The sequence below is a fragment of the Bufo gargarizans genome, chromosome 3 (genome assembly GCF_014858855.1).
Source record: "Bufo gargarizans isolate SCDJY-AF-19 chromosome 3, ASM1485885v1, whole genome shotgun sequence".
Lineage (NCBI taxonomy): Eukaryota > Metazoa > Chordata > Amphibia > Anura > Bufonidae > Bufo > Bufo gargarizans.
Genome location: NC_058082.1, coordinates 424,250,521 through 424,277,063, shown reverse-complemented (window position 1 = coordinate 424,277,063; position 26,543 = coordinate 424,250,521). Strand labels below are relative to the sequence as shown.

Sequence of the window (26,543 nt, the reverse complement as noted above, 5' to 3'; positions counted from 1 at the left end):
TCACTGTGGTGACTAAGGGGTAGCTAAATTGTGGCTCTAAGGCTTGAGGTACCATACCTTAGGCAAAGGCTCACAAGGGGAGGTATTTAGCGTCTCCATGCACTTCTGGCAATGTCACAGGAGGAGGGTAGTATAATCCCATAGAACTCCTGGAAGTAAAACACCTCAGGATGGGAGCAATCCTGAACATATAACAAGCGGGAAGGAGGGGTCTATGACTACTAACCACTCCCGAAGCAGCGGGGTTACCCGTGTAGTTACTGGACCTGCCAGGACTTACCACTTGGTCCTACCCTGGGTACCCGGGATATATGAATCCAGGTGTAGGCCATTAGTATAAAGCGTCCGCATAAAGCAAGTCCGTATAAAGAGAGAACATGAGCTGTAAAATAAGGCATACTGAGTAAGTTGCTACATTTTTTGTTAAGTGCAATTGTCACAAATAGTGCAGGAAGGTCACATTGCGGCACCTAGAAAAGAATACACACAATGGGCATGTTACACTTGAACGTTGCATAACTTGTAAACTGGTACAATTAGTGCAATAATATCACAGTAGGAAAATCACAAAGAGCTCAGGTATCGTTTGAGTGTTTTCTTTGGGTGCAAGCTTTTAATGTTGCAGTAAACATTTTTAGTAAAATAGTGCAATTTTATTAATGCAAGGATAGGCTCAAAAAAAACTTGAGTCCTTTGACTTGAAGTGCTTGACGTTGAATCCTCTGGAAACAGGTAAAATTCAATTGTAATCCACAGGGATAAAAGTTAATTGTAATCCAATGGGAAGTATAAAATAGCGGCTTAAGAACCATAGTTCCATGAGGTTACCTTGTAACCTGAGAAAGGGGATAAAACAATGAACTTGGACATGAGGGGTTAAATGCTGATGGGGGGAGTGCTTACAGCTCATGACCATCAGGGTGAGGACAAACTAGGGCAACCTGAAAGAGAAAACGCTAAAACACAATGCCAACGGGTCCTTACCCGTCAGGAACAGTCCATGACGTGGCTCCCATAAGTCCTTATTTTTTAGACATCCATGTCCTCCTCGCTGCTGGAGCTGCTGAAGCGCACCAGGGGGCGCTCTTGCCTCTGGTAGCTCATGGTTGCAGCAGTAGTAGTGCGCCACTGCCCTCTAGTGGTGGCTTTTGGAGTTGGCTATGCAGGCGGTGCAGAGGCGGTTAAAACCTCTGGCTGAAGGGGTTCTGGAAAGCTACTTGCAGGTGCCTGGGGCAGCTACCAAGGAAGGACATAAGGTTGCACCCTAGGGTTAAATATTAAAACTGAATTGTTGATTTGGCCCACCCGCAGTGTTGGTGGTGCAGCCAGGTCAGGGATAAGAGGTGCAGGTTCTGGCTGGGGTTGCTCTCTGAATCTCAACCTGCCGTCTGGGGTTTCTTGCAAGGATCTGACTTTCCCTGCAGAGCCTGGGTCTTCCTGCCAGGTCTCTGGGGTGACTGCAAGGGTTAATGGTTTAGCCAGCAGGGTCACACCGGCAGCAAAGGGGCCTTGGACGGAGTGCATGGGAGTATATTCTACCTGATCCCCTGTGTACAGGTTGTGACGGGCCTGTGGTAGGTAATGTCGCTTGACTGAGCGGCGGCCCACAAAGATCTCTGACCCAGAGTGGCTGTCCTGGAGAAATCCTACTCCTCTCTCAACTTAAAACCAGAGCACAGTCCCAGTGCGCCTGGCCAATTTGGGGTCTCCTGGCTGGGGGTTGTCTAAGGCTTCACCCACTCTTCTACGGCAGATTTTTACTCCCAGGCTGTCTGGGCATAGGCGGTAATTTCCCAAGGGACTTCGGGGTTAAGACATCTCGGTTTGGTAGTAGTGGCACTGGGCGGCGGAGTGGAAGCTCCGGCCGCCTCCGCCGCACCAGTAAGTGTTCTTGGCGGAGCAGGCCTAGGCCTGTTAGCAGTTTCGGGATCCTCAGGGAGCGGCACAAGGGCAGGTACGGACCGGGCCTGGGCCCCAGGGAGCCCGTCTGCTCCTACCTGGTGTCGCGGCCGGGCAACTGGTTCCGGTGCCTCCTGGTGGTCATCGCGGGGTACAAGTGCCGTCTGTGGTGCAGGCTGATCCAAAGCCTGGGCCGCTGTGTCAGTGGCGTCCTCCGCAGGAGCAAGCTCAGCGTTAGTGGCCATCTTGGGGGATGTCTCATCTTCAACGCTGACAGCAGTAGTGGCGGAGGGATCCACTGCCTTCGAGGTCTGGACTGGTATAACGTCTTCTACCGCAGGAGTGCTAACAGTGGCCTTCTCAGCTGGGCTAGCGGCGGCGGCTGTCTCTTCCTTGATTGCGGCAGGCGCTGGGTCTGGGGACGCTCCAAACGTGCAGGGGCCCATTCTCTGGATAAGCTGCGGGACCCAGATCTCGGGTACGGTGGTCTCATATACAAGCTCTCCCTGGATCGCCATCTGATCCCATTTCGGAGGAGGGAGCGCCATTTTCCTTGGCTCCACTGTCAGGGTGCTTTCAGGAAGTGAAGGTGGAGCCCAGAGGGAGGAGACTTAACTCCCTTGGCTCACAATGCAAATATTATGCTGCTGGTAGACGCGGCTGGAATCCAGTGCCCAGAAGGAACAAGCGAGGCGCAGACTTGAGGATTAGCTCGCAAGGTAGGGAATCCAGTGAAGAATCAGAACGGTCTGGAAAGGACTGTTCTGAGGCGCAGGAGACTGGAACAAGTCACAATACTCAAGCAATGTTTGCATTGCCTCATGGGTATAAGTAGGCCCAAACAGGAAATAAGATGGCTCCCAATCAGTATCACAACGGCCATCTTAGTTAAGGGCAAATTCTCAGATAACACAGCAGCCTCCAGTGGTGGAGGAGTCAAATTGCAACACAAGTTCAGAGTGGATTAAACAGCGTCCACTAGTGGTAATTTAGAAGATTACATCAAATTCTGACGTTCCCTCCTTCAGCATTGACCTCCGGACGATGCTTGGCTCGGTTTTTCTGGATATCTTAGGTGAAATTCTTTAGGCAGTCAGGGAGCACTAATATTGTTTACAGGTTCCCATGAATTGTCCTTGGGGCCATACCCCTGCCATTTAATTAGGTATTGTAGATGATTTCGGAAAATTCTAGAGTCCAGTATTTTTTCAAGAGTGTAATGTTCTTGTCCATCTACTTCAACTGGATCGGGAGGAGGCAGATTACGTCCTGTAAATGGATCTGGAATAACAGGTTTCAGAAGTGATACATGGAACACAGGATGTACTCTCATTGTCCTGGGAAGTTTTAACCGAAAAGCTACTGCATTTATTTGTCCAATAATCTTGAAAGGCCCAATAAGGTTTTGACCTAGTTTTGCTGAAGGTACATGAAGTTTTAAGTTCTTAGTAGAAAGCCAAACCTCATCTCCCACCTTGAAAGTTGGAGAAGGCCTGCGGGATTTATCTGCTGTTTGCTTATATCTCTCCTGGGCAATCTTTAATGTGTCCTTTAACATCTCCAGATTCTGTTGGAGAGATTCTGTTATTGACAGCAGGAATAGAAGTGTCTCTGGGGAAATTAGTAAGGATACTTGGATGGTAACACAAATTAGCAAAAAATGGTGTTTGTTTGGTGGAGGCATTTTGAGTATTATTGTATGAAAATTCTGCAATTGGAAGCAAATCAACCTAGTCATCTTGCAAATGGCAAATGTAGCATCAGAGATACTGCTCCAAAGTTTGGTTTGTGCGTTCAGTCTGACCATTTGATTGGGGGTGAAAAGCGGATGACAAATTAACATGACTGTCCAGTGTTTTACAAAAATTCTTCCAAAATTTGGACGTAAATTGTACTCCGCGATCAGAGACAACTTCATCTGGTACTCCATGGAGACGAAAGACATCTTGGATAATAAGTTCAGCAGTTTCTTTGGCAGACGGGAGACCAGCACATATAATAAAGTGAGCTGCTTTTGTCAATCAACCACAACTAGGGTGGTACTTTTCCCTTTAGAAGCAGGCAAATCGACAATAAAGTCCATGGATATAGACCAAGGACTGGATGGGATTGACAGAGGCTGCAAAAGTCCCACTGGTGAAGTACGAGGAGTTTTATTCATGGCACAGGTGTTACAAGAAGAAACATATTTCTCACATCCTCTTGATAATTAGGCCACCAAAAGAAGCATGAAAGGAGTTCTTTTGTCTTCTGAATTCCCTTGTGACCTGCTAACTTGGAGTCATGAATTAATTTTAATACTCAGTCGTACACTCTCTGGCACATAAATGCAATACTTATGAGTCCAAACTTTATTTTGAAACATAAGGGATATATCATCTGGTGGATTTAGGAGAACCGGATCAGTCTCATATGCTGCCCTTATGTCTTCTAGCAGATCCTTGTTAGTAATGACCCCCACAAAATTGGATTCCGACAGAATGGTAGTTGGTGGTGCAGGTGAAGAGGAATCATTTGAGAACAGTCTGGATAAGGTATCAGCTTTTCCATTTCGGGAGCCAGGTCAGATCACAAAATTGAATCTGTTAAGAAACAGACTCCACCGAGCTTGACGGGGAGACAAACATTTAGCAGATCTGATGAACTCTAAGTTACGATGATGAGTTAGCACCACTATCTGCTGTGCTGCTCCTTCCAAATGATGTCGCCACTATTGGAAAGCAGCAATGATGGCTAAAAGTTCCTTGTTTCCCACATCATAATTCTTTTCTGAGGAGGTCAGTTTTCGGAAAAATAAGCACAAGGGTGAAGCAAGTCTTTTTCTCCTGTTCTTTGTGATAGAATAGCCCCTATTGCACAGTCAGAAGCATCAACTTCAACGATAAAGGCATGTTCAGGGTCAGGATGAATCAGTATAGGGGCTGTGGTGAATTTTGTCTTTAGACAGAGGAATGCATCCTGTGCTTGGGGAGACCAAATAAATGGTATTCCCTTCTTTGTTATTTGAGTAATTGGTGTAATTATAGCAGAATTTTTTTTTATAAATCGTCTGTAGAAATTAACAAATCCTACAAAACGTTGAACTTCTTTCACATTCCTTGGGGTTGGCCAGTCAATTATTGCTTGAATCTTGCTGGAGTCCATATGCAATCCTACAGTAGAAATTACATAACCCAGGAATTGAATTTCTGTTTGATGAAATTCACATTTCTCCAACTTAATATAGAGTTGATGAGTTCATAGATGCTGTAGTACAATTTTGACATGATTTTGGTGTTCTTCCTCAGAATTAGAGAAAATTAGTATGTCATCCAGATAGATGACTACAAACTGATCTAGCAGATCTTTGAAAATATCATTAATGAAATGCTGAAAGGTGGCAGGTGCATTACACAGTCCAAAAGACATGACTAAGTACTTGAAATGTCCGTAACGTGATCTGAATTCTGTTTTCCATTCATCACCAGGTCTAACACGCACTAAATTATAGGCTCCTCGTAGGTCTAGTTTGGTGAAGATTTTTGCATAATGGACTCTATCCAGCAACTCAGGTATAAGAGGCAGAGGGTAACGATTCTTTATTGTTATTTTATTTAGTTCTCTATAATCGACACAAGGCCTTAAGGTACAGTCTTTCTTTTTAACAAAAAATATTGGTGCACCTGCTGGTGAAGTGGATGGACGAATAAATCCTTTAGCTGAATTTTTTTTCTATGTATTCTTTGAGAACCTTCAGTTCAGGCTCTGCCAATGGATATATGCTTCCAAAGGGTATAGCTGCTCCCGGCAACAGTTCAATGGGACAGTTATAAGGTCGATGTGGGGGCAACTTGTTAGCATTCTTCTTATCACAAACATCCACAAATTCTTTATACATAGATGGCAGTTTAGGTGATGTTTCGAGGTCCTCAGTACCATCTACTTGAGGTTGATTAGATAAAGTCTGAACCTCTGGTGAGAAGGATACTACTTTAGTTTCCCAGTTGATCTGAGGATTCTGAGCTTGCAGCCATGGTAGTCCCAAGATGATTGGAAAATGGGGCAATGATATTAGTAAAAAAGATAAAACCTCTTGGTGATTGGGTTCCATAATTATCTCCAAGGGTTCAGTCTCTTGATCAATTGGGCCCGAGTTCAGTGGGGACCCATTAACAGTTTCCATCAGAATTGGTGAAAGTCTCCTTTGGATTTTCACTCCATGCTTATTAGCAAAATCAATGTCCATAAAGTTCCCATTTGCGACAGAGTCCACCATGGCAGAGGTAGATATCCACTGTGAGCTGGTGCGAAACTTGATAGAAATGAAGCAATGAGAGTTCTTGTTTTCCTTCTTAATATTAGGTGCTATTGAAGAGATTGAATGGATGACTGCATTCACTGGTGGCACTGGTTCAGAAGTATCCTGTTACGCTGCTGGTAGACGCAACTGGAATCCAGTGGCCAGAAGGAACAAGCGAGGCGCAGACTTGAGAAGTAGATCGCAAGGTAGGGAGTCCAGTGAAGAATCAGAACGGTCTGGAAAAGACGGTTCTGAGGAGCAAGAGACTGGAACAAGTCACAATACTCGAGCAATGTTTGCATTGCCTCATGGGTATAAGTAGGCCCAAACAGGAAACAAGATGGCTCCCAATCAGTATCACAAAGGCCATCTTAGTTAAGGGCAAATCCTCAGATAACACAGCAGCCTCCAGTGGTGGAGGAGTGAAATTGCAACACAAGTTCAGAGTGGGTGAAACAGCGGCCACTAGTAGTAATTTAGAAGATTACATCAAATTCTGACAGCAAAGTTCTTAGTGGGCAGGCTTAAGATTTCTCGCTTCTAGGGGTGTCAACGGTGTCTCCTACCTGGGTATGGCTGGACTCCTGGATCCTGGCTCACTTGCAATAAAAGGAGTGTGTTGCTAGTAGGAGTAATTGAGGGATTTAGTAGCAATAATTGATATCCAGACTTGGAATATAATTCAAACTGGTCTTTACTTGATGCAGCAGTAATCCATATGAGATACAGCAATAGTCTGAAGTCCCAGCAGGTATTGGCAATGTATGGCAGTAATCTATTTTCTGCTTCTATCATGTGCCTGGAGCTCTCTGCATGAATAAGTCGTCTGCTTGTGGCTCTGTAATATGGCAGGAATTACTATCTTTTGCTGTATTGGGGACTGACTAGCTGAGGAGGAATTTGGCTTCTCCTGGTCTCTGGACGTTACTCACAGTTGTGCTCACAGGATAGGCTTCTTCTTGGAATACTGGAGATGGCTGCTTGCTTTCTACCAGTTGAGGCTGAAGGGCTCAGACTGGGAATGATGATCTTTTGTCTCAGCCAAGACAAGATCCTGGCTTGGATCCCTAGAACTGGGAGCTCCTACACGCACAGCCTTTTCTTTTAGCTGGGGTGGCGATCCCACTCTGCTCAAAGAGGGGGGAGCTAAACTGGAATGTACTATTCCAGTCTAGATACACTAAACTGTCCCTAAGTCTCTGCTAAACATTGCTGCCCTTTCTGGTGAACATGAAAATTACAGCAATACATAGTTAAACAAGGCTTAGATTGCACATTTGTGAGGATGTGATGTTAAATTACACAGGATGACAATGCAGATACACTTAACAGGTTGTAGTGGGGTAAAAGAAATTCATAACATAACTCTGGGATGTTACACATACATAACATGATATGATATATTTATTCTCTGGGTTAGTACGATTTCAGTGATACCAAATACATATAGTTTTTTTACGTTTTACTACTTTTGTGCAATAATACCTCTTTTTTCTAAAAAGAAGAAAGGGGGTCACTTACTATACTGAAATACGCCTATATTATGTGTATTTCAGGCGCCTATTTCTGTGCCTGAAATACACCTAATATAGGCGTATTTCAGTATAGTAAGTGACCTCCTTTCTTCTTTTTAGAAAAAAGAGGTATTATTGCACAAAAGTAGTAAAATGTAAAAAGAACTACTAGTTGTGCAGCTATCTGCAAACTGTGGGTGTGGTGATTTACCATTTTCTACGCCTGTTTTAGGGGTAGAAAACGGTCTAAATGTAAGACAACTAGGAAGCTGTTGATACAATTAGAAGCGGCAATGAATATGCCGAAGTTATGGAGAGGCCTGCTCCTCTACATAACTCCAGCCAAGCACAGGACCTTTATTAAGACCGGTGTCTAAAACGCCGGTCTTAATAAATGTGCCCCAAAATCTTTTAGCATCGCCGCATCCCCATCATTTTTTTCTTTTTCTTTTTATGAAGTTGTGTCAGGGCTTCATTTTTGCAGGGTGACTTGCTGCCAAACTTTCCAGTCTTTTCAAATTGGTCACTCCACTTCAGCCAGCTTCATTTCACCCCATTTACCCAATGAGACAGAGCTCAGCAGGGCAGAGAAGTGGTGAAGGACCTGGGTGATATCACCATGTGGGCGGAGCACCTCTGCTGTGTGTGAGGTTCGTATTTCCCTCTATAAGTTGTCAAATACTAGGAGTTGTAGTTCTTTCCTTATACTTGCCCCCTGTAATGTGCTCTGGCAGTCCTTAATAATATCATAGAAATGCAAGGCGTTGTAGTTCTGTGCTTTTATACCCCTCTCCAGTTAATGATCACTGATGCCCCATAACAGCCTGGACCTCCTGGACGTTATAGTTCTCTCCTCTTACACACTTCTCCCTATAATGTCCACTGTTGCTCCATAATATCAGCCTTTAGGTTCACATGGAGGATTTCAGCGCTGAAAACAACCTGATATGTTTTTTTTTTGCATGCACTTGCATTTCCACATTGTCATTTTTAATGTGGTTTTTGGTGTGGGCTTTTGGCAAGGATTTTTAATCGTGCCCATTTTCAATGGAAATTCTGCACACTGAATTCACGCAAGAATGGACAGGGCACCTATTTTTTCCCACGGTGTGGTTTTTTTAAATCGCTAGTGGACAAAAAAAGCACTGTATGGTTTAGGGAAACTGTCACCATGAAAACGCAATGTAAGCTACAAACATTGTGTTGTAGAACAGGAGGAACTGAGCACATTGATCTATAGTTTAATGGGAAAAGATTCAGTAGAACTTGTATTTTATACCTTTTTAAATTCCTGCTCATTCTGGGCTTTGAAGTCAAGGAGACGGTCCTATCAGTGATTGACAGCGTGGATATAAATGTATAAAATACAAGTTTTACTGAACCTTTTCCCACAAAGCTACACATCAATCTGTTCAGCTTCTCTGGCTTAATAACACGCTGCCTTCAGCTCAGACACTATGGGCCAGATTTATCATTACACTTGCATCTTACTCCACTTTTACAGATGTCCAAAGTCACTTTTGGCTAAGTCAGATTTATTAATGGTCTTTTAATACTGTGATAAATGTGGTTTGACAGTAGCAGTTTATTCTTCAGTAAGCAGCTTTACAAAAGTCGCATATCTTTACGAAAAAGTTGCATGTTCTATTAAAAAGTCGCATAAGATAATCATGGTCCTTACCGTAGTGAAATTGTGCAATTTTTTGCGACTTTTTAAATTCTTGCATTAGTAAATATGTCTAGAGATTCATTTACATAAGGAAACACACCCACTTTCAGAAAACGAGTGAGCATAGCGCAGAGCCAATAAAAGTAGCACATTTTTGCGCAGTTTTATCGATTGCACAAAAGTATGCGACTTTTTCACTGCATTATTTATACTTGAGCTAATGATAAATCTGGCTGTATGTTTTTGGCATGAAATCTGCACCAAAATCCATGCCCAAAATTCACTGTATAAACCTAGCCTTACACACTTGCATAATAACGACTATAACTAAAGAGGAAGATCAGATAGATTTCTGACAGATGGGGAAGGTGTCCATCAGAAGAGATATTTTCTTTCACCTCCTGTTGTTACAAACCCTTCTCTGGGTTATATATGTATATATTTGAGTGCGGAGAGGGATTTATCTTGGTAGATTTTGTATTTTGTAGTCTATTCCAGTTCCACATGGTGTAACCAAATCTATTTTATACTGTTACTAACTTGGAGATTCCTCCAATAATATTGGAGAGAACAATACACTGCTTTTCTATTGTATTTTTCATATTTTGCAATTGTGATATCTAATTAAACAAGAACAAATAAAGACACTAGGATATGATGTCATGTTTTCTTGGTTGCTTTTTGTGTGTTTGGAACCTGGCATTATTTCCCCTTTAAATAAATAGTGTGGTGCGGGGGTCCTTGTGGGCCCAGTTGCTGAATGCCCTATATTTACGCCACTTCTCCCGCAGCGGCAGTATCAGTACAGTTAAATCATCATCACTGCAACCAGTGATTTACTGCTGTGCTGTAAATAGGAAATCATCAAGAGACATTGGGACCATTAAAATTAGATTGTTTAAAGGGAACCTGTCATCTGCATTTTGGGTATAGAGCTGAGGACATGGGCTGCTAGATCGCCGCTAGCACATCCGCAATATGCATTCCCCATAGCTCTGTGCTTTTATTGTGTAAAAAAAAAAACGAATATATATATATAGATATATATATATATATATATATATATAAATGATACATATATATAAATATAAATGAGGCAAGTAAGAAGCCCAAGGAGCTGTTACTAACATTTCTGGAGCCCAGCCACGCCCACTGTGAAGGAGCCCGGCACTGCCCCGCATACGCCGAATCTCCACCATGCTCCTCGACGTCACAAAGCTAGAGCGCCGTAATCTCGCGATGCGCGAGCTAGCGCATGCGCAGTGTTGGCATAGTGTTCCTTCCCTGTGCTGGCATCAGCCTCAGGGAACGAACTGCGCATGCACAAGCTCGCGCATCACAAAATTACGGGGCTCTAGCTTTGTGACGTCGGGGAGCAAGAAGGAGATTCGGAAAATGCAGGCGGTGCTGGGCTCCTTCACAGTGGGCGTGGCTGGGCTCAGAGTCAGAGAACGCTGGACTAATTTCTGAAGCATGGAGGAGACTCATCTAAGGTTCATTTACATATCTACAACATCGTTTTTTACACAATAAAAGCACACAGAGCTATGGGGACTGGATATTGCGGATGTGCTAGCTGCCATCTAGCAGCCCATGTCCTCAGCTCTATACACAAAATTCAGGTGACAGGTTCCCTTTAAAGACAGTCATTAAATTCTCATAGGAGAACTTGGGGTACAAGTATGTCTTTATTGTACCCCATGTCAATCTGATGTTAAAAGATACCGGTCAGCAATAACGACAGGCTGTCTGGTTTTACGCCACTGCAGCCAGTCACTGTCCGTAGCTGTGACCTGCTCCCTTTGAATCACTTGACCACTTGACATAAAGTCAGGAGAGCAGGTCACTGATGCAGCCAGCAATTGGCTGCAGCAGCATCAAACCAGAAGTTTACATCCTGGGACCCAATCAGATCAGCAGAGTCCAGAGAGTGCAGGAGCCGGGAGCCAGCGTTCGGAAGCAGGTAAGTAGGCTTCCCTTCTCAGGTCTGCCCAGGTGACAAACATTCACAACTCGTTTAAGCCTGTAAAACCTGTGTAATCTGAGGCAGACTGGTTGCTTCATGAAAACCCCAGTGAAAATTTTTCGTTAATGTTTCCCTTACAACCAGACTGTGAGAAAACCCTCTCTCCAATGATAATTTATATCTCCATTTTCTCTATTCCACAGGGAGCTCTTCAAGCTCTTGATTTATTGTTAAAAAGAGGCTACAAACCCAAACGATCATTCTATATCGGACTCGGACATGATGAGGAGGTAAATGGCAGATAACAGAGTCCATTTTGAAGTCTGTTACAGAACATATAAAAGAACTTGGAGCCCAGTTCTAACGTTGTAATATAATTTTATACACAATCAGGATAGCCGCTGTCTATTATACAGATTGCTTTGAACACACATGATTGTTATACACTGCCTGTCCCAAAAAAATGTTGCCACCTGGATTTAACTAAGAAAATAGTTATGAGCCTCCTATTGGATAATTACTGCATGGGAGATTATCTTTCAGCTGGCAATAAGTTATTTAACCCCAACTTGTGCAATGAGTTGCTTCTCATTTCTTAAACAACCATGTCGAAAGACACATCTCGTGGTCGTGGAAAAGATGTTAGTCTGAGAAGGGTCAAATCATTGGCATGCATCAAGCAGAGAAAACATCTGAAGGAGTTTGCAGAAACTACTAAAATTGTGTTTAGAATTGTCCAGCGCATTATAAAAAACTGGAAGGATAGTGATAACCCATCGTATTCGAGGAAGAATCGTGGTGGGTAAAAAATCCTGAATGATTGTGATCGGCGATCAATTAAACGTTTGGTGAAATCAAATTGAAGAAAAACAACAGTAGAACTCAGGGCTATGTTTAATAGTGAAAGCAAGAGCATTTCCACACTCACAATGCAAAGGGAACTCAAGGGATTGGAACTAAACAGCTGTGTAGCTGTAAGAAAACCACTAATCAGTGAGGCAAACCAGTAAAAAAGGCTTCAATTTGCTAGTGAGCATAAAGATTGGACTCTGGGGCAATGGAAGAAGGTCATGTGGTCTGATGAGTCCAGATTTACCCTGTTCCAGAGTGATGGGTGCATCAGGGTAAGAAGAGAGGCAGATGAAGTGATGCACCCATCATGCTTAGTGCCTACTGTACAAGCCTGTGGGGGCAGTGCTATGATCTGGGGTTGGTTCAGTTGGTCAGGTCTAGGTTCAGCAACAGTATGTGCTCCAAGAATGAGGTCAGCTGACTACCTGAACATACTGAATGACCAGATTATTCCATCAATGGATTTTTTCCTCCCTGATGGCACGGGCATATTCCAAGATGACCATGTCAGGATTCATCGGGCTCAAATTGTGAAAGAGTGGTTCAGGGAGCATGAGACATCATTTTCACGCATGGATTGGCCACCACAGTGTCCAGACCTTAACCCCATTGAGAATCTTTGGGATGTGCTGGAGAAGGCTTTGCGCAGCAGTCAGACTCTACCATCATCAATGCAAGATCTTGGTGAAAAATTAATGCAACACTGGATGGAAATAAATCTTGTGACATTGCAGAAGCTTATCGAAACAATGCCACAGCGAATGCGTGCCGTAATGAAAGCTAAAGGCGGTCCAACTAAATATTTTTGGTGGCGACTTTTTTTGGATGGGCAATGTATATGTGCATACCCTTTAATGTCAGTGGTAAATGTAAGATTATCAAGGAAATCTTTATCCCATTCGATCCCTGGCATGTTCTGTGCTGAAAGGGGTTGTCTCACTTCAGCAAATGACTTATGTAGAGAAAGTTAATACAAGGCACTTACTAATTCATTGTGATTGTCCATATTGCTTCCTTTGTTGTCTTGATTCATTTTTCCATCACATTATACACTGCTCATTTCCATGGTTACGACCACCCTAGCAGCGGTGGTCGTGTTTGCACACTATAGGAAAAAGTGTAAGCCTCTCTGGTGGCCCGGGACCGTGGGAGCACACATAGGCTGGTGCTTTTTCCTATAGCGTGCAAGCATGGCCATCACTGATGGATTGCAGAGTGGTCGTGACCATTGAAACAAGCAGTGTATAATGTGATGGAAAAATGAATCCAGACAACGAAGGGAGCAATGTGGACTATCACAGTACATTAGTAAGTGGTGTGAAATAATTTTCTCTACATAATAAATGCTATTTGGTGAAGTGAGACAACCCGCGTTCGTATGAATAGGTCCGGATCCGTTCCACCATTTTGCGGAACGGTGCGGACCCATTCATTTTTAATGGGGCCGCGGAGCATCTGCACTTCCGTTCCATAGCCCCGCAAAAAAATAGAGCATGTCCTATTCTTGTCCGCAGACACGGACAAGAAAAGACATTTCTATTGGAGTGCCAGTCATGTGCAGTCCGGTGTTTTGCAGATCCGCAATTTGCGAACCGCAAAACACTTGCAGACGTCTGAATTGACCCTAAATCCCTAAATGTGTCTACCAGAGATACTGGATGTTCTGTTATGATGGCATCACAAGCGCTATTCCATTTCCCCTTTTTCTTATTTTCCCTCTCTTAAAAGGCTTTCTGCATGTGGTTTCAGGTATCTGGACACGAAGGAGCCATGAAAGTTGTAGAGAAACTACAATCTCGTGGAGTAAAGTTGTTGTTTGTGATAGATGAAGGGTTGGCAATCATGGAGCGAGTCTTACATCAAGTCAAAAAGCCTGTAGCTCTGTAAGTACAGGATCATCTTCTTACTAGTTACTCCGAGGCCATAGAAATGTACAACTTCAGTTTTGTTCTCTGCTCACACACAGTTTACTCTTCAGCATGTTTTGGAACTTCGACATTATAAAATCTCAAGGAGAATCTCAAGTTAGGATTTAATGCTTATTTCACTGAGACAAGTTTTCAGTAAATATCAACTCATTAGGACAGAGTTACTAATAGTGTCTAAGTGTAAAGGCCACTTTAGACTGCCCAATCAGTCAGATTATCGGTAACAAGCATTGAAAATTTTAGAATTTATGTAAAAAGTTTGTCCTGTCTTTCCGTTACTAAGTCGAGATGGTGCCGGCCAGGAAAGTTGGCAGGAAACAGGGAAGTGGGCCAGCGATCCGTTGTTTTAGTTGGTCCTATTGCAGAATTAGCGTAGCACAGTCAGCTATGTCTTTTCTGAATTAGAGAAGCATCATAGCTTGCTGTGCTCTACTGTATCCTGGCCACCTGGTGATTGGCACGTAGTCCCATCTCGCCTTAGTAACGGTGAGATGGAACAATCCGTTTAAAACGTTTTTCAGAGATTTTGATACTGATGACCTATCCTCAGGACGGGTCGGCAGGCCCATCTCAGTCATCATTTTGTATGCCTGTTTTAGGCATAGAAGATTGTCTAAGGGCTCATGCACACAACCGTATGCGCTCCGAGACATAAGGTCCGTGAGCGGGACATATGTCCCAGAGCAGCATACATTGTGCGCACGGGAGTACACAGCATAATACGTTACTATGATGCTGTGCACATCTGGCCGCCCGCCGGACTATTGTCCTGCACTCAAATTATATTATGAGTGCAGGACAATAGCCCCACGGGTGGCCCGATGCGCACAGCATCATAGTAACCTATGATGCTGTGTACTCCCATGCGCACGATGTATGCCGCTGCGGGAGGGACATATGGCCCGCTCACGGACCGTATGTGTTGGACGGCATACGGTCGTGTGCATGAGCCCTAAATGTAAGTCATCTTACATTTAGACTTTCGGTGGATACGCCGAAGTTATGTAGAGGCCAGCGCCTCTTCATAAATTCAGCGTATGCACCGCCAGATATAGGGGTTATTAACACCGGCATCTGAACTGCTGTTCTTAATTAATGACCCCCTTTGTCATTTAAACATAGAATTATATATCTATACTGCATAGAGCAGCACTGAGGAGAGTTCCCTCTGATAAAATCCAGCAAATACCAAATATACACAGCGGGAAGGGATTAACCACAGGAGTGCCAGTCACCTACTGGAATACTATTTGAAAAGTATAGATTGCCAAAAAATGAGCCCCCAAACAGCTCCGCATACATAACTACACAAAAGTTATAGGGGTCATAATATTTTTCCAAGGTTTATCTTTTTGTTTTTAATTATTAAAATGCAATAAAAACTGTACATATGTGGTATCACCATAATCACACTGACCAGTTTTATTGTATAGGGAACGCTGTAAAAACAAGACCCATAAAACTGTTGTGAAAGTGTTTTTTTTTTTTTTCTATTTCAACCCATTTGGAATTTTTTTTCAGCTCCCCACCACATTGCATGCAATATTAAATGGTGAACTTAGAAAATGCAACTTGTCCAGCAAAAAACAAGGCCTCATACAGCTATGTGAATCAGGTATCATCGGATCGACCTGTGTAAGGGCTCTTACTTTGGGCAGCATGCCTTAAGGCCGTATTAGGGCTCTTTCACACGAGCTGATCCCGTTTGTGGAATCCACTGTGTGAAAGAGAACAAAGCCCCATTCTGGACAGCAGAGACACAGAGCACTATGATTGATAATGCTCTGTGCCTCTCTGAGCTTTTTACTACAAAATCACGGTGACAACTCTATCTCACTGATTTTTTGTTTTAGTAAAAATATCACAGAGAGGCATGGAGCATTATTAATCATGTTAAAGGATTGCATTTGATACATATGCAAATTAACCTGAGAAGTCCTGTCCCTGAGATTAGTCAGGGACAGGACTCATCTCGGGTTAATTTGCATATGTATCAAATCGTTTTTTTTACACAATAAAAGCACACAGAGCTATGGGTACTGGGTATTGTGGATGTGCTAGCTGCTATCTAGCAACCCATGTCCTCAGCTCTATACCCAAAATCCTGGTGACAGGTTCCCTTTAACATGATTAATAATGCTCCATGCCTCTCTGTGATATTTTTACTAAAACAAAAAATCAGTGAGATAGAGTTGTCACCCTGATTTTGTAGTAAAAAGCTCAGAGAGGCACAGAGCATTATCAATCATGTTAATGCTACGTGCCTGTGCTGTCCGGAACGGGGCTTTGTTCTCTTTCACGCAGCAGATTACCCGCACGGCATCCGCTTGTGTGAAAGAGCCCTAATAGGGCCTTAAGGCATGCTGCCCAAAGTAAGGAGAAGAATAATTTTTTTATTTTATGTGAAATTGCTTTTGTTTAAAGGAAATTGTTATAATGCTGTTATTGGAATGCCTCCAGTTAGTCATCCAGATAAAGTAAGATCTTTTGCATGGCTGCTGTGATAAACCCAGATTCCTTGTAGACTTGTTTTGTGCAGTCTTTAGCCTGGGTGCCCTTCACAGCTTTCAGACTACTGTACACAAAGGGAATTTTTTGAAAATCATTGTGCAGTCTTTCAGACGAAGCAGATCCTTTAAATTACAGAGGAGTAAATATGGTTTGTTTTTTCCACAGGATTGGTATCACTGAGAAAGGATCCATTACTTTGAACTTGACTGTGAACCAACCAGCAGGGCATTCCTCGATGCCTCCTGCTGAGACTAGCATTGGGATCCTTGCAGCAGCTGTGTCCAGGTAATGATTAAAACAATCGTATTTTCAAGTGGCCTTTATTAAAAAATATTGAGCTGTTCTGTCTCAAAGGGTTAACTGTTTTTCTACAAGGGAAAGGATGTGATTTTTTTTAACCTGCCAGGCAATGTCATCCCAGTGTATTGTCTGCAGTCAGATAGTATTGCTTCTTACATGGCTTATAAGGGACAGGGGGGGAAGGGGCACAGTATTTTGCATCTTGATCTGATGTAAAACATGGATTAGGGCTGCACGATATGGGAATTTTGTGCGATTGTGATTAGGGCCCTAAAAATTGCGATAGCGATATGTGATGCGATATTTTAAGGGAATTGTGCTAGAGGTCTATTTGCTTGGATTTTCCCGTATGAGCAGCTGACACAGCCACAGGAGCCGTGACCAGTCACCCAGGTACCGTATTTTTTTGCTTCATAAGACGCACCTAGGTTTTTGAGGAGGAAAATAAGAAAAGAAAAAAGATTTTGAACCAGAAGGTGTGCTTTTGGTGGATTTTGAACTAATGGTGGTCTGGGTATGACATTGTTATGGGGGATCTGTGGATGGCACTGTTATGGGGATCTGTGGATGTCACTGTTATGAGGGATTCTTTGGATGACGCACTGTTATGAGGGACCTGTGGATGACGCACTGTTATGGGGGACCTGTGGATGACGCACTGTTATGGGGGATTCTTTGGATGGCACTGTTATGGGGGATTCTTTGGATGGCACTGTTATGGGGGATGTGTGCTATGACACATAGGGCCATGAGGGGGGCCAGCATAAGAGGCTATATGTGTGAATGACACACATATAGCACTTTATGCTCGTCCCCCTCATGGCCTCATGTGTCACAGCATTACTTTATTAATGTCCCCTCATGTGTCCTAAACCGTGCACATAACTGTCTTTGTATGTAAAGTATTTCTTTAATGCTGAAACAATCGCTCTCCTATTGATAAACTCTTATTGATAAAATCACCAGCCTCTGTACTCACTATAAATGCACTGCAGCGAGCGGGCCGGCGCATGACTTCAGTCAGTCAGTCGTGCTTCTCCCACTTCATTAATGAAGCAGGAGCGCGACTGACTGAAGTCATGCGCCGGCCGGCCCGCTCGCTGCCGTGCATTCATAGTGAGTACAGAGGCTGATGATTTTATCAATAGGAGTTTATCAATAGGAGAGCGATTGTTTCAGCAGTAAAAAAAGACTTTGCATACAAAGACAGTTATGTGCGAGGGGCCCACCGCGACTTGCCTCCAGCCCCTCCCCCCTCTGTAACTGATGTATCGCCGGCTGCGCTGTACAGCATAGCGGCCGGTGATACATCAGTGTCAGCCAGGTAAAAAGTCAACCATCGCTTTATGAGACGCATAGTGTGTCTTATAAAGCGAAAAATAATCCCAGCACTTTTGGGTCGGCCAAATCGCCATATCGCAATCGGCGATTATCGCAATACGATTGCTTTGGCGATATATCGTGCAGGCCTAACGTGGATTGTTTGTCTCCCTAACAACATTGCATCGTGTAGTTTTCAAGATCTCAGCTTGTAGTAATTGAATAAGGACTTTCATTATTTACTTCCATATGAGAAAGTAAATCCATCCTGCTTGTGTGATGGACCTGTATGTGTTGTGAGATTCACATGACAAGGACAGATTTATATTCTTTGAAGGGTCCCATTCATTGTCTTCAAGCAAACCTCCTGAGAGCTGTTTGGAATTTATATGATACAATGAAATATTTCCAGAAACCAGAATAGCCCTTTATTAATATATATATATTTTATTCTTGCACCATAATTTTTTTCAAACCTGCACAGATTGGAGAAAAACCCGATGCCTAACATGTTTGGCGACGGTCCAGAGGCTCTCATGTTTGAGCATTTGGCAGGAGAGGTAAGAAATGTTTTCCCCACAGTACCATTGTCATTTACGTCTAATACTAATATTTAGGAGTGGACTGGAGGATTTGGGTTTTAATCTCTTACCGACATCCACCATACAGATAGTTCCTGCTCAGGAGCTGAGCTGGGTCCATAGACACCGGGTTTCTGTTTAGACAATAGAAACCCGGAGGCAAAGTCCATAATCGGCGACAACATACGTTTGATATGTTGTTATCAGACTTCTGTTGTCGAGGAAGGTCATCTAAAGGGCCCTTTACACTAGCCGACAATTGAACAGATCATCGCAAACCAGCGTTAGTAGTAACACTCGTTAGCGATGATCTTGAGGTGTAAATGCACGACGGATTACCCAATGAAGGAGCAAAACACTTGTTCATTGGGTAATTGGATCTTTTGTGCAGCACAGAAGATCATTGTTTGCCAGAGGCAGATTGTGCTGTGTACACACAGTCTGCTGCCGGGAAACAACAAGTCGTTATGGGGAAGAGCGACTGCATTAGCGTACGCTTCTCCCCATACTCTGAAGAAGATCGGTGCATATGAATGCACCGGTCTTCTCTGCTAGCGATCAGCAGATTGTCAGGAAGGAACGCTTCCTTCCCAACATAGATAGTCATCCTGTGCAAAGGGACCTTTAGAGCGAAACGCTCCTATTCATGATTGGCTGAATACTATTATCATATGTAATATTCTGGACCTGACTACATTGTATATAAAAATAAAGTAACTAGTGATGAGCGAAGCGAGCTTTAGAAGCTACAGTCCCTTCATTCAAAATTTCGGATTAATACTGTACCGACATCCGTCTCCGTACAGTATTAAAATATATGGGCTCTGATGAGCCGAAGTCAGTTATTCATGAAGTCGCGCGTGACTTTGTTGAATAACTTCGGTAGTTGATCTTTACACTCAAAAACCACTAGAAAACTTGGAATCGAACTCTGCTTCGGTTCTGACTGGTGCCGAAGCAGAGCCCATACATTTTAATACTGTACGGAGAAGGATCTTCGTACAGTATTAATTTGAAGTTTTGAAGGAAGCAACTTCAAATGTAGCATCCGAAGCTTGCTTCGCTTATCACTAAAAGCAACCCTCTTGACGCAAGCCTTTGTCTTCTATTTTGATGATTTTCAGAACCATCATTTGAAGGGTTTGTCTAGGAAAGTGTATACTTTATTTCCAAGGATAAGATAGCCCATGGACACAGTCATGCTATGTCTGGCATTGCAGCTCTGCCTAATGGAAGTGAAGAGACACAGGGAACAAGAGTAGGGCTGTTTCTAGAGAAACAGTAAAACCCTTTTTACCCTATTGACCATGACAGCATCATGAGAGAGGGTCCGCCTCTCCCAGGACAGGAAACCCACAGGTATAAAAAAGGAGGAGCCTCTCCCTTCCTCAGTGGTTTTCTGTCCGATGAAGTGGATTCTACAGGTATGGCCATAGAGGGGAGTCGCTTTTCCCTGGACAACTAGGAAAAGTTTTATCAAGCTGGGGCTGTGTGCGCTGGGTGAGTTCCCTGCTCCACAAACCCAGAGGACATCAGAGTACGGGAGCACTGTTCTAGGATCGGGCCCCAAAGATTGATGTCTGTACTGGCGACTGTGTGCGCAATGTGTTTTCAAACCCCATCTCTGCTCACTCTTCCCTTACTAACCGGATGGCAGAACCCGCCGCTATTGCAGGCATCTCTGGCGAAAGGCAGGTATGGGGATCCAGGCTGTTGAGCGGCTCCCATGCGGCATGCTATGCAGGGAAGTTGGCGGAGTCCCATTATAATAATAAAGAGCAGCCTGGTGGATCACGCGCGAAGAGTCGGGAGCACGCAACGTCATAAATCCTGTGAGATTTGGCCCTGCAGACCAGGAAGGCTGGAAAAAAGCCGGTTTTAAAAGTCAGAACCCATCTACAAGTCGAGATTCTTGTCGGGAAGGTCCAGATCCAGGCTGTTGAAGGTCATGGAGAGTACTAGTGACCAAAAGGAGCCATCTACCCCTGCGCCTGTGGTATGGATGGAGGGTATGTACGGTGGTATGTAACGTTCTATGAATACGGGCTTATGACAGTCTTGTTGTTTAGGATAAAACTAAAAAGGCATCCTCTAACACAAAATACAAAGAATGTGGATTGTGTAAAGCAAAGTTAGCTCCCACCTATAGTAAGCTACTTTGTCGCCCTTGTATTGAGTCTACAACTGCGGAAGAATCACCTTCCATGATTAAATGCATGAAGAAGTTAGAGAGGAAGTGGGGAATGCGCTTAAATCCAAGACTGTTCCTCATAAATCTCTGGTTTACTCCGATATCTCTAGTTCAGAAGAAGAAGATTTTTTCGTTAGAAATCGGAGAGCTGGGCTCGGATTCTTCTTCTATGGGGGACAGAGGTGGTAAACCCCTGTTTCCTATTCAGGATACGGATCAGCTTTTAAAAGCAATAAGAGCAACCATGAACATTGAAGACCAAAAAGAGGTCCTTTCCATTCAGGATGTCATGTTTGGTCACGGTGGGGAGTGGAGGGAAGCTCCCCTTTGAACACCAAACGTAAATGGGAATACAAAGTAGGCCAGGACATGGGAAAAGGGAGCAAGTAACCTCCTAGAGCATCCCTAATCCTCGCCCTGACTCCTGTCCGTATGAGCGGGCCCAGATGGTAGGAGGGCTCATACACAGGAACCTCGGGCCCTACTAACCCTAAAGATCCCTGGAATAGTGACAGGACTGAGACGACCTGTTCTTCCAAGACACGGATGAACAGGAGTCTCCCACCAGCCTAGATGCAATGAAAGGGGAAGACAAAACAAACTGCCATGTTCCAGGGCAGGTTCACCTAACCCCTAGAACATTCCACAACAAAAGGAATCCCCATAACATGCACATATAAAGAGAAGACAGTGATAAGCAAAACTGGATCGGCAGGTAATAAACCAGTGACAAGAATAACCACTGGAACAAGAGCACAGGTATTCTTGGTCACTTACCTGCTGCGGCTGCTGGAAGGAACACCAGCAGTTCACACCATAACAACTGGAACCCATGAATATGTAGTGGAACCCAAACACCATACAGGACACAGTACAAACAAAAATCACAGAATCCAGCACACCAGTAGTAACTGGGCAGATGGAATACCCAGGACAGGAGAATAGCTCCAGCACTAACAGAGGCTGGAGGACAAATAAACTCCATGCTACCAGACACAGGCAATATAAGCACCTAGTGACCACACCCAGCTATGTAGTTAGCCCCAGAAGCACCAGACAGGGAAGGGAAACAAACCTTAAAAGAAAAGTGATGAGGAGCAGGGCACTCTCAGAAATTTCGGACCATTAAGAGAACTATTGTAAAATATATATTTTTATTGATGTACTGATTATTCTAAAACGATGGAACTTGCTATAAAAACATAAAAACCTAAATGTAGGTAAATTACATCAGTTGATATAGCTAACTAGCAGCAAATTTGATGTAGACAATATTCAAATTGATAGTATACAGCCCCAACAACAGTATATCGATGGTGATGATCTAAAATAATCAAACTAAAATAAATCGAAGGTAACTAATAGAGTCCACCTCTATCATTCAATGGTGTAACTTCAAAGTTCCTTAATGTTTTCCACACCAAAGCCAATCCGTCCTATGAATACTAATTTTAAAACTCTCCTGAGCAGAATGGCATCCCGCTCGATCAGAATGAGTAGCGGCGTCCCGCTACTTTGAAGCTTGCAAGCGATTATAAAGTTACCTTTTATCCAGCTTCCATGGAGTCGGTCTTACCCAAGCTGTGGGATATTGCTGCTCGCCCATATCTTTAGCTTTTTATACCCAGAGTGAGCCACTGCTGTGAAGTCTGTATTTCCTCCTTTTTTATACATGTGGATTTCCTGTCCTGGGAAGCAGACCCTCTCTCATAGTGCGGTCATGGACTCTTGAAAATCAAATTACCAGTGAGTGTAATTATCATTTTTGTATAACTGACTTCTCGGGCAGTAAAACTGACTGTGTGATCGCCCGGTTAGCGTATACTATGTGACATTTACTCTGTGTTACAGTTTGCATTCCCACTTAATGTCATAATGGCAAACCTGTGGCTCTTCTCTCCTATCATCAGTAGGTAAGACACCTTCATTCTGAAGTGCAGACATGTACCCTATACATAATGTCAAATCAGTATATGTAATTGCTGCCTTGGTTTTTTATTTAGATCGTTAGAGCAGAAACCATCGAGCAGTGCCATTTTGCGGACAACTACTGCCATAACCATCTTTAATGCTGGAGTGAAGGTACTGTGCAGCGTATGGTTACTACATCAGTATTTCCTTGGTGCAATGAAATCTTCATGAGACCAATGGAATACGGAGTAGGAGATTTCAGTATAATGCAGAGATTTTTTATTTGGAATGTGATGGATCCCGAATGTTTTGAAACCTGAATTTTTTTTAAAAACCTCTGTATCCCGCCAGCAATCGCATCACCACGGCTTCCCCAGCAAAAGTTCCCTCTATTTCACCAAGGTGGTGATCCGGCTGGAGCCAGGGGGGCAGAAGACTTCGGCCAGGTGAGTAGGAGACTGCCCACAGTGCCCCCTCCATTACCCTCTCCTCCCCCCATGCGATGGTCCCCATGTAGTCGCCCTAGGTACTATGGATGGTAATGAAAAAAAATTGTACCTGGTGCAGGGCTCAGGGGGCTGCTCCTGCTGTGTGGCCGCATTCGCGGCACTTCCTTGGTCCAGCGTTGTCTACCTCATCGCTGCTTCCACAGGGCCGCTGGCGCTATTGGTAATTGAGGCCCCGGCTGCATTTGGGGCCGACTACTGGGGGAGTACGTTTCCACGGCGGCTTCCTCCTGAACGCGCCGGAGAGAGGAGAGGGGGCAGAGTTTCCTCCTGAGCACCACTTCCTGGTCGGCGAATCTGCTGGGGAAGCCGGGGCCATTATTAATTGAGACCCCGGCTTCTATGCAGCCTACCCCTTATTTTTCCCTGGCCGGCGTCTGGGTTTGGCCAGGTATGCCGACGTGTGTTCCGGCGGGGGAGGGGCCTGAGAGTGAGGGGGTGTGGCCTGACTGGCATCGAGAGCATGCATCATTTTGGGGCGGGGTTTGTGTTTGCCCCACCCCCACACCAGCGGCAGAGAGAGAGTGGGCTCTTCTGGGATTTAAGGCACCTGGCGGGACGCTGATGGTGCTTGCTGCTTGGAGGGACAAAGGCTGGGTGAGTGTTGTTTGTCCCTTCTTACACGGCCTTTTCCTTATTGGGGTGCCAGGGGTATCATTATGTCTGAACCCAGGCCCCAGGTCCAGAAGCAAGCAGTCCCTTTGGTGCGTCATTTTGCCTGCACATCATGTTGCGCAAAATTTCCATCCCCTCAGTCAGACTCCCTCTGCTTTGCGTGTGCTGCGCCGCCATCTAGTGGCTCGGCTCCGGACCCATTTCTCCCCGCTGCCCAAGCTACGGAAGAACCGGAATGGGCGCGTTCCCTGTCTAGGGTGGTGCAGGATGTCTCCAATACCAACAAAGCTATTGTGGATATATTGGGACGTTTGTCGGGAAGGCAGTCCTCTGACCAGTCCGACTCTGGGGATCATCGCGTCCGCCCCACAAAACGGGCAGGTTGCAGGTTGAGGATCCAGCTCTATCATCTGCCAGCACGGGTGTTTCCTTTAGCAAGTCTCGTCATTCACACAAGTGTTTCCCCAGCCACCAGTAGTTTGATTCCTCTCTCTCCAAGGAGTGGAATTTTCCTGATAGACATTTCATGTTGACAAAACGCTTGAACGTCCTTTATCCTTTCCCGAAGGATTTGACTAAAAAATGGTCGCTCCACCTGTAGTGGACCCGCCAGTTTCCCACTTGGCTAAACATATTACCTTGCCAATGGCGGATGGAGCTTCTTTTTCTGATACCAAAGATAAGAAGCTGGAAGCGTTTGCACAATCTGCCTTTGAAGCAGTGGGCACAGCACTGCAGCCGGTGTTTGCCTCTACATGGGTGAGCAAGGCTATGAGGGAGTGGGCAAATAACCTACGTCAGGGCCTTGAGTCGGGAGTCCCCTCGGAGGGACTTGCAGATGTGGCCCGGCAGCTCTCTCATGTCAGTGCATATATTTGTGAAGCGGCCTTTGGATGCGGCCAGGTTTATGGCTTGCTCGTCAGCTCTGTTGGTGGCTATCCGCCGTACCCTATGACTTTCATGCTGGGCGGCAGATAATGCTTCAAAGCGGACCCTGAAGGCCCTCCTATTTACCGGCAGAAGACTTTTTAGTAAGCGCCTGGATGAGATCATTTCGGACGCTATAGGTGGTAAGAGCAGCCATTTACATCAGAACTAATAAGGCAAACAAGCGGAAGCCTTTTTTTTGTCCCTTTCGGAGCTTCCTTCAAGCCATGGCCTTCCTGGCATACCCGTCAACAGGGCTCCAAGTCCTTTAACCCTAAGAGCTCCGCTGCATGACATGCGGCTCATGTTGTGGTTTATACTACTTCCTGGATGAGGTGTTCACTGCTGGAGGCTGCTGCTGCTGTTTCCTCAGATAAGTCTTTTTTCTTTATTTGTGTTTCCTTGCTGTCTTGATTCTAGGTGACCCTGACTCCATCCGTATTAAGTGCAGGGAGCCAGTGGTCGTGTCCGCTCACTATTATAGGGTTTTCAGGTGTCACACAGTATTAGGTACATGGGCATGCAATCGTCTACCATTGAGACCCTTGCATGGGCATAGCAGTCAAAGAGAGCTCTAGGGGTTTTATAGGGTTCACCCATATGCTCCTTAGTTTAGGATCAAGCCAGTCGGATGTTTATTTATAAGTTCCAGCTTTCTGTAACATCATCCATGACACCAATATGCGTCAGTTATCAGAGGTTTCTCCGGTTCACAGTGGGTCCATTTCACTACCAATTTGTAGCCCTCCCGTTCGGCCTGGCCACAGCTCCCAGGGTCTTTACGAAGGTTCTGGCAGCAGTCATGGCCCTGCTCCATGCCAGGGGAATCGTGGCGATCCCTTACTTAGATGACATCCTGGTGAAGGGTCTGTCGTTCCAGGGGACGGCAGACAGCCTGAGCATAGTCCTGTTAGAGGTTGTTTGTACGGCACTCCTTATATATGTTCCCGGTGCTCAGCGGTAAGGCCAATAAACATGTAATATATATAAAACCACGGCACTCGTGTAAGTAGATAAATTGTACTTCTTTATTATCCATCCAGGAAAATTAGTAAATGAACTATGGCCCTTTTTTAGATAAATTGTACTTCTTTATTATCCATCCAGGAAAATATGGCCAACGTTTCGGTCTCATCCCAAGACCTTGTTCATGGCCTAAGGCAAAACAACAATTGTAGTACATGTATCAGCATGATTGTATATATATTGTACAAAATCCTGGATAATAGAGATATACATCAGAATGCATTGATACAATAAAGTATACAAGACATAAAGCAAAATCAGAAAATTAGAAAAACTCATATGCAGAGGTGACTTGTTGAGGCTCAAAGTGATTGGACATCATATACCTAAGGGAGGCCGTTATATATAAAGTGAGTCGCAGAGTAGCACAAGGGTCAGAGGATTTCTATTGCATATAGTCAGAACCTGTTGAGAAGCGTTATGTCTCTATGTTAGTATAGATTAGTCCTAATTACGGAAGAGTATACACAGTACCTATGTGTATATGTATAAATATATTCATATTCACATGCTAGCAGTATTTTCTGTTGCTGAACTCGGCCTAACAT

At 44.3% G+C, this 26,543-nt stretch overlaps 1 protein-coding gene and 1 long non-coding RNA gene across 5 annotated transcripts in view; one reads left to right on the top strand and one right to left on the bottom strand.

Annotated features, from left to right (window-relative positions):
- LOC122933447 (N-fatty-acyl-amino acid synthase/hydrolase PM20D1-like) overlaps positions 1–26,543 on the top strand; it is a 146,598-nt gene that overhangs the window by 46,678 nt on the left and 73,377 nt on the right. For all 4 annotated transcript variants that reach the window (XM_044288445.1, XM_044288446.1, XM_044288444.1 and 1 more), the window contains 6 exons: positions 11,531–11,617; positions 13,929–14,062; positions 16,784–16,903; positions 18,723–18,798; positions 22,862–22,923; positions 23,014–23,092. In XM_044288445.1, the coding sequence (XP_044144380.1) occupies positions 11,531–11,617; positions 13,929–14,062; positions 16,784–16,903; positions 18,723–18,798; positions 22,862–22,923; positions 23,014–23,092 (558 nt within the window). The remainder of the gene's footprint in view (positions 1–11,530; positions 11,618–13,928; positions 14,063–16,783; positions 16,904–18,722; positions 18,799–22,861; positions 22,924–23,013; positions 23,093–26,543) is intronic.
- Positions 26,041–26,543, bottom strand: part of LOC122933448 — an 83,051-nt gene continuing 82,548 nt past the window's right edge. Inside the window, exon 4 of the long non-coding RNA XR_006388438.1 lies at positions 26,041–26,124. This is a non-coding gene — a long non-coding RNA (uncharacterized LOC122933448). The remainder of the gene's footprint in view (positions 26,125–26,543) is intronic.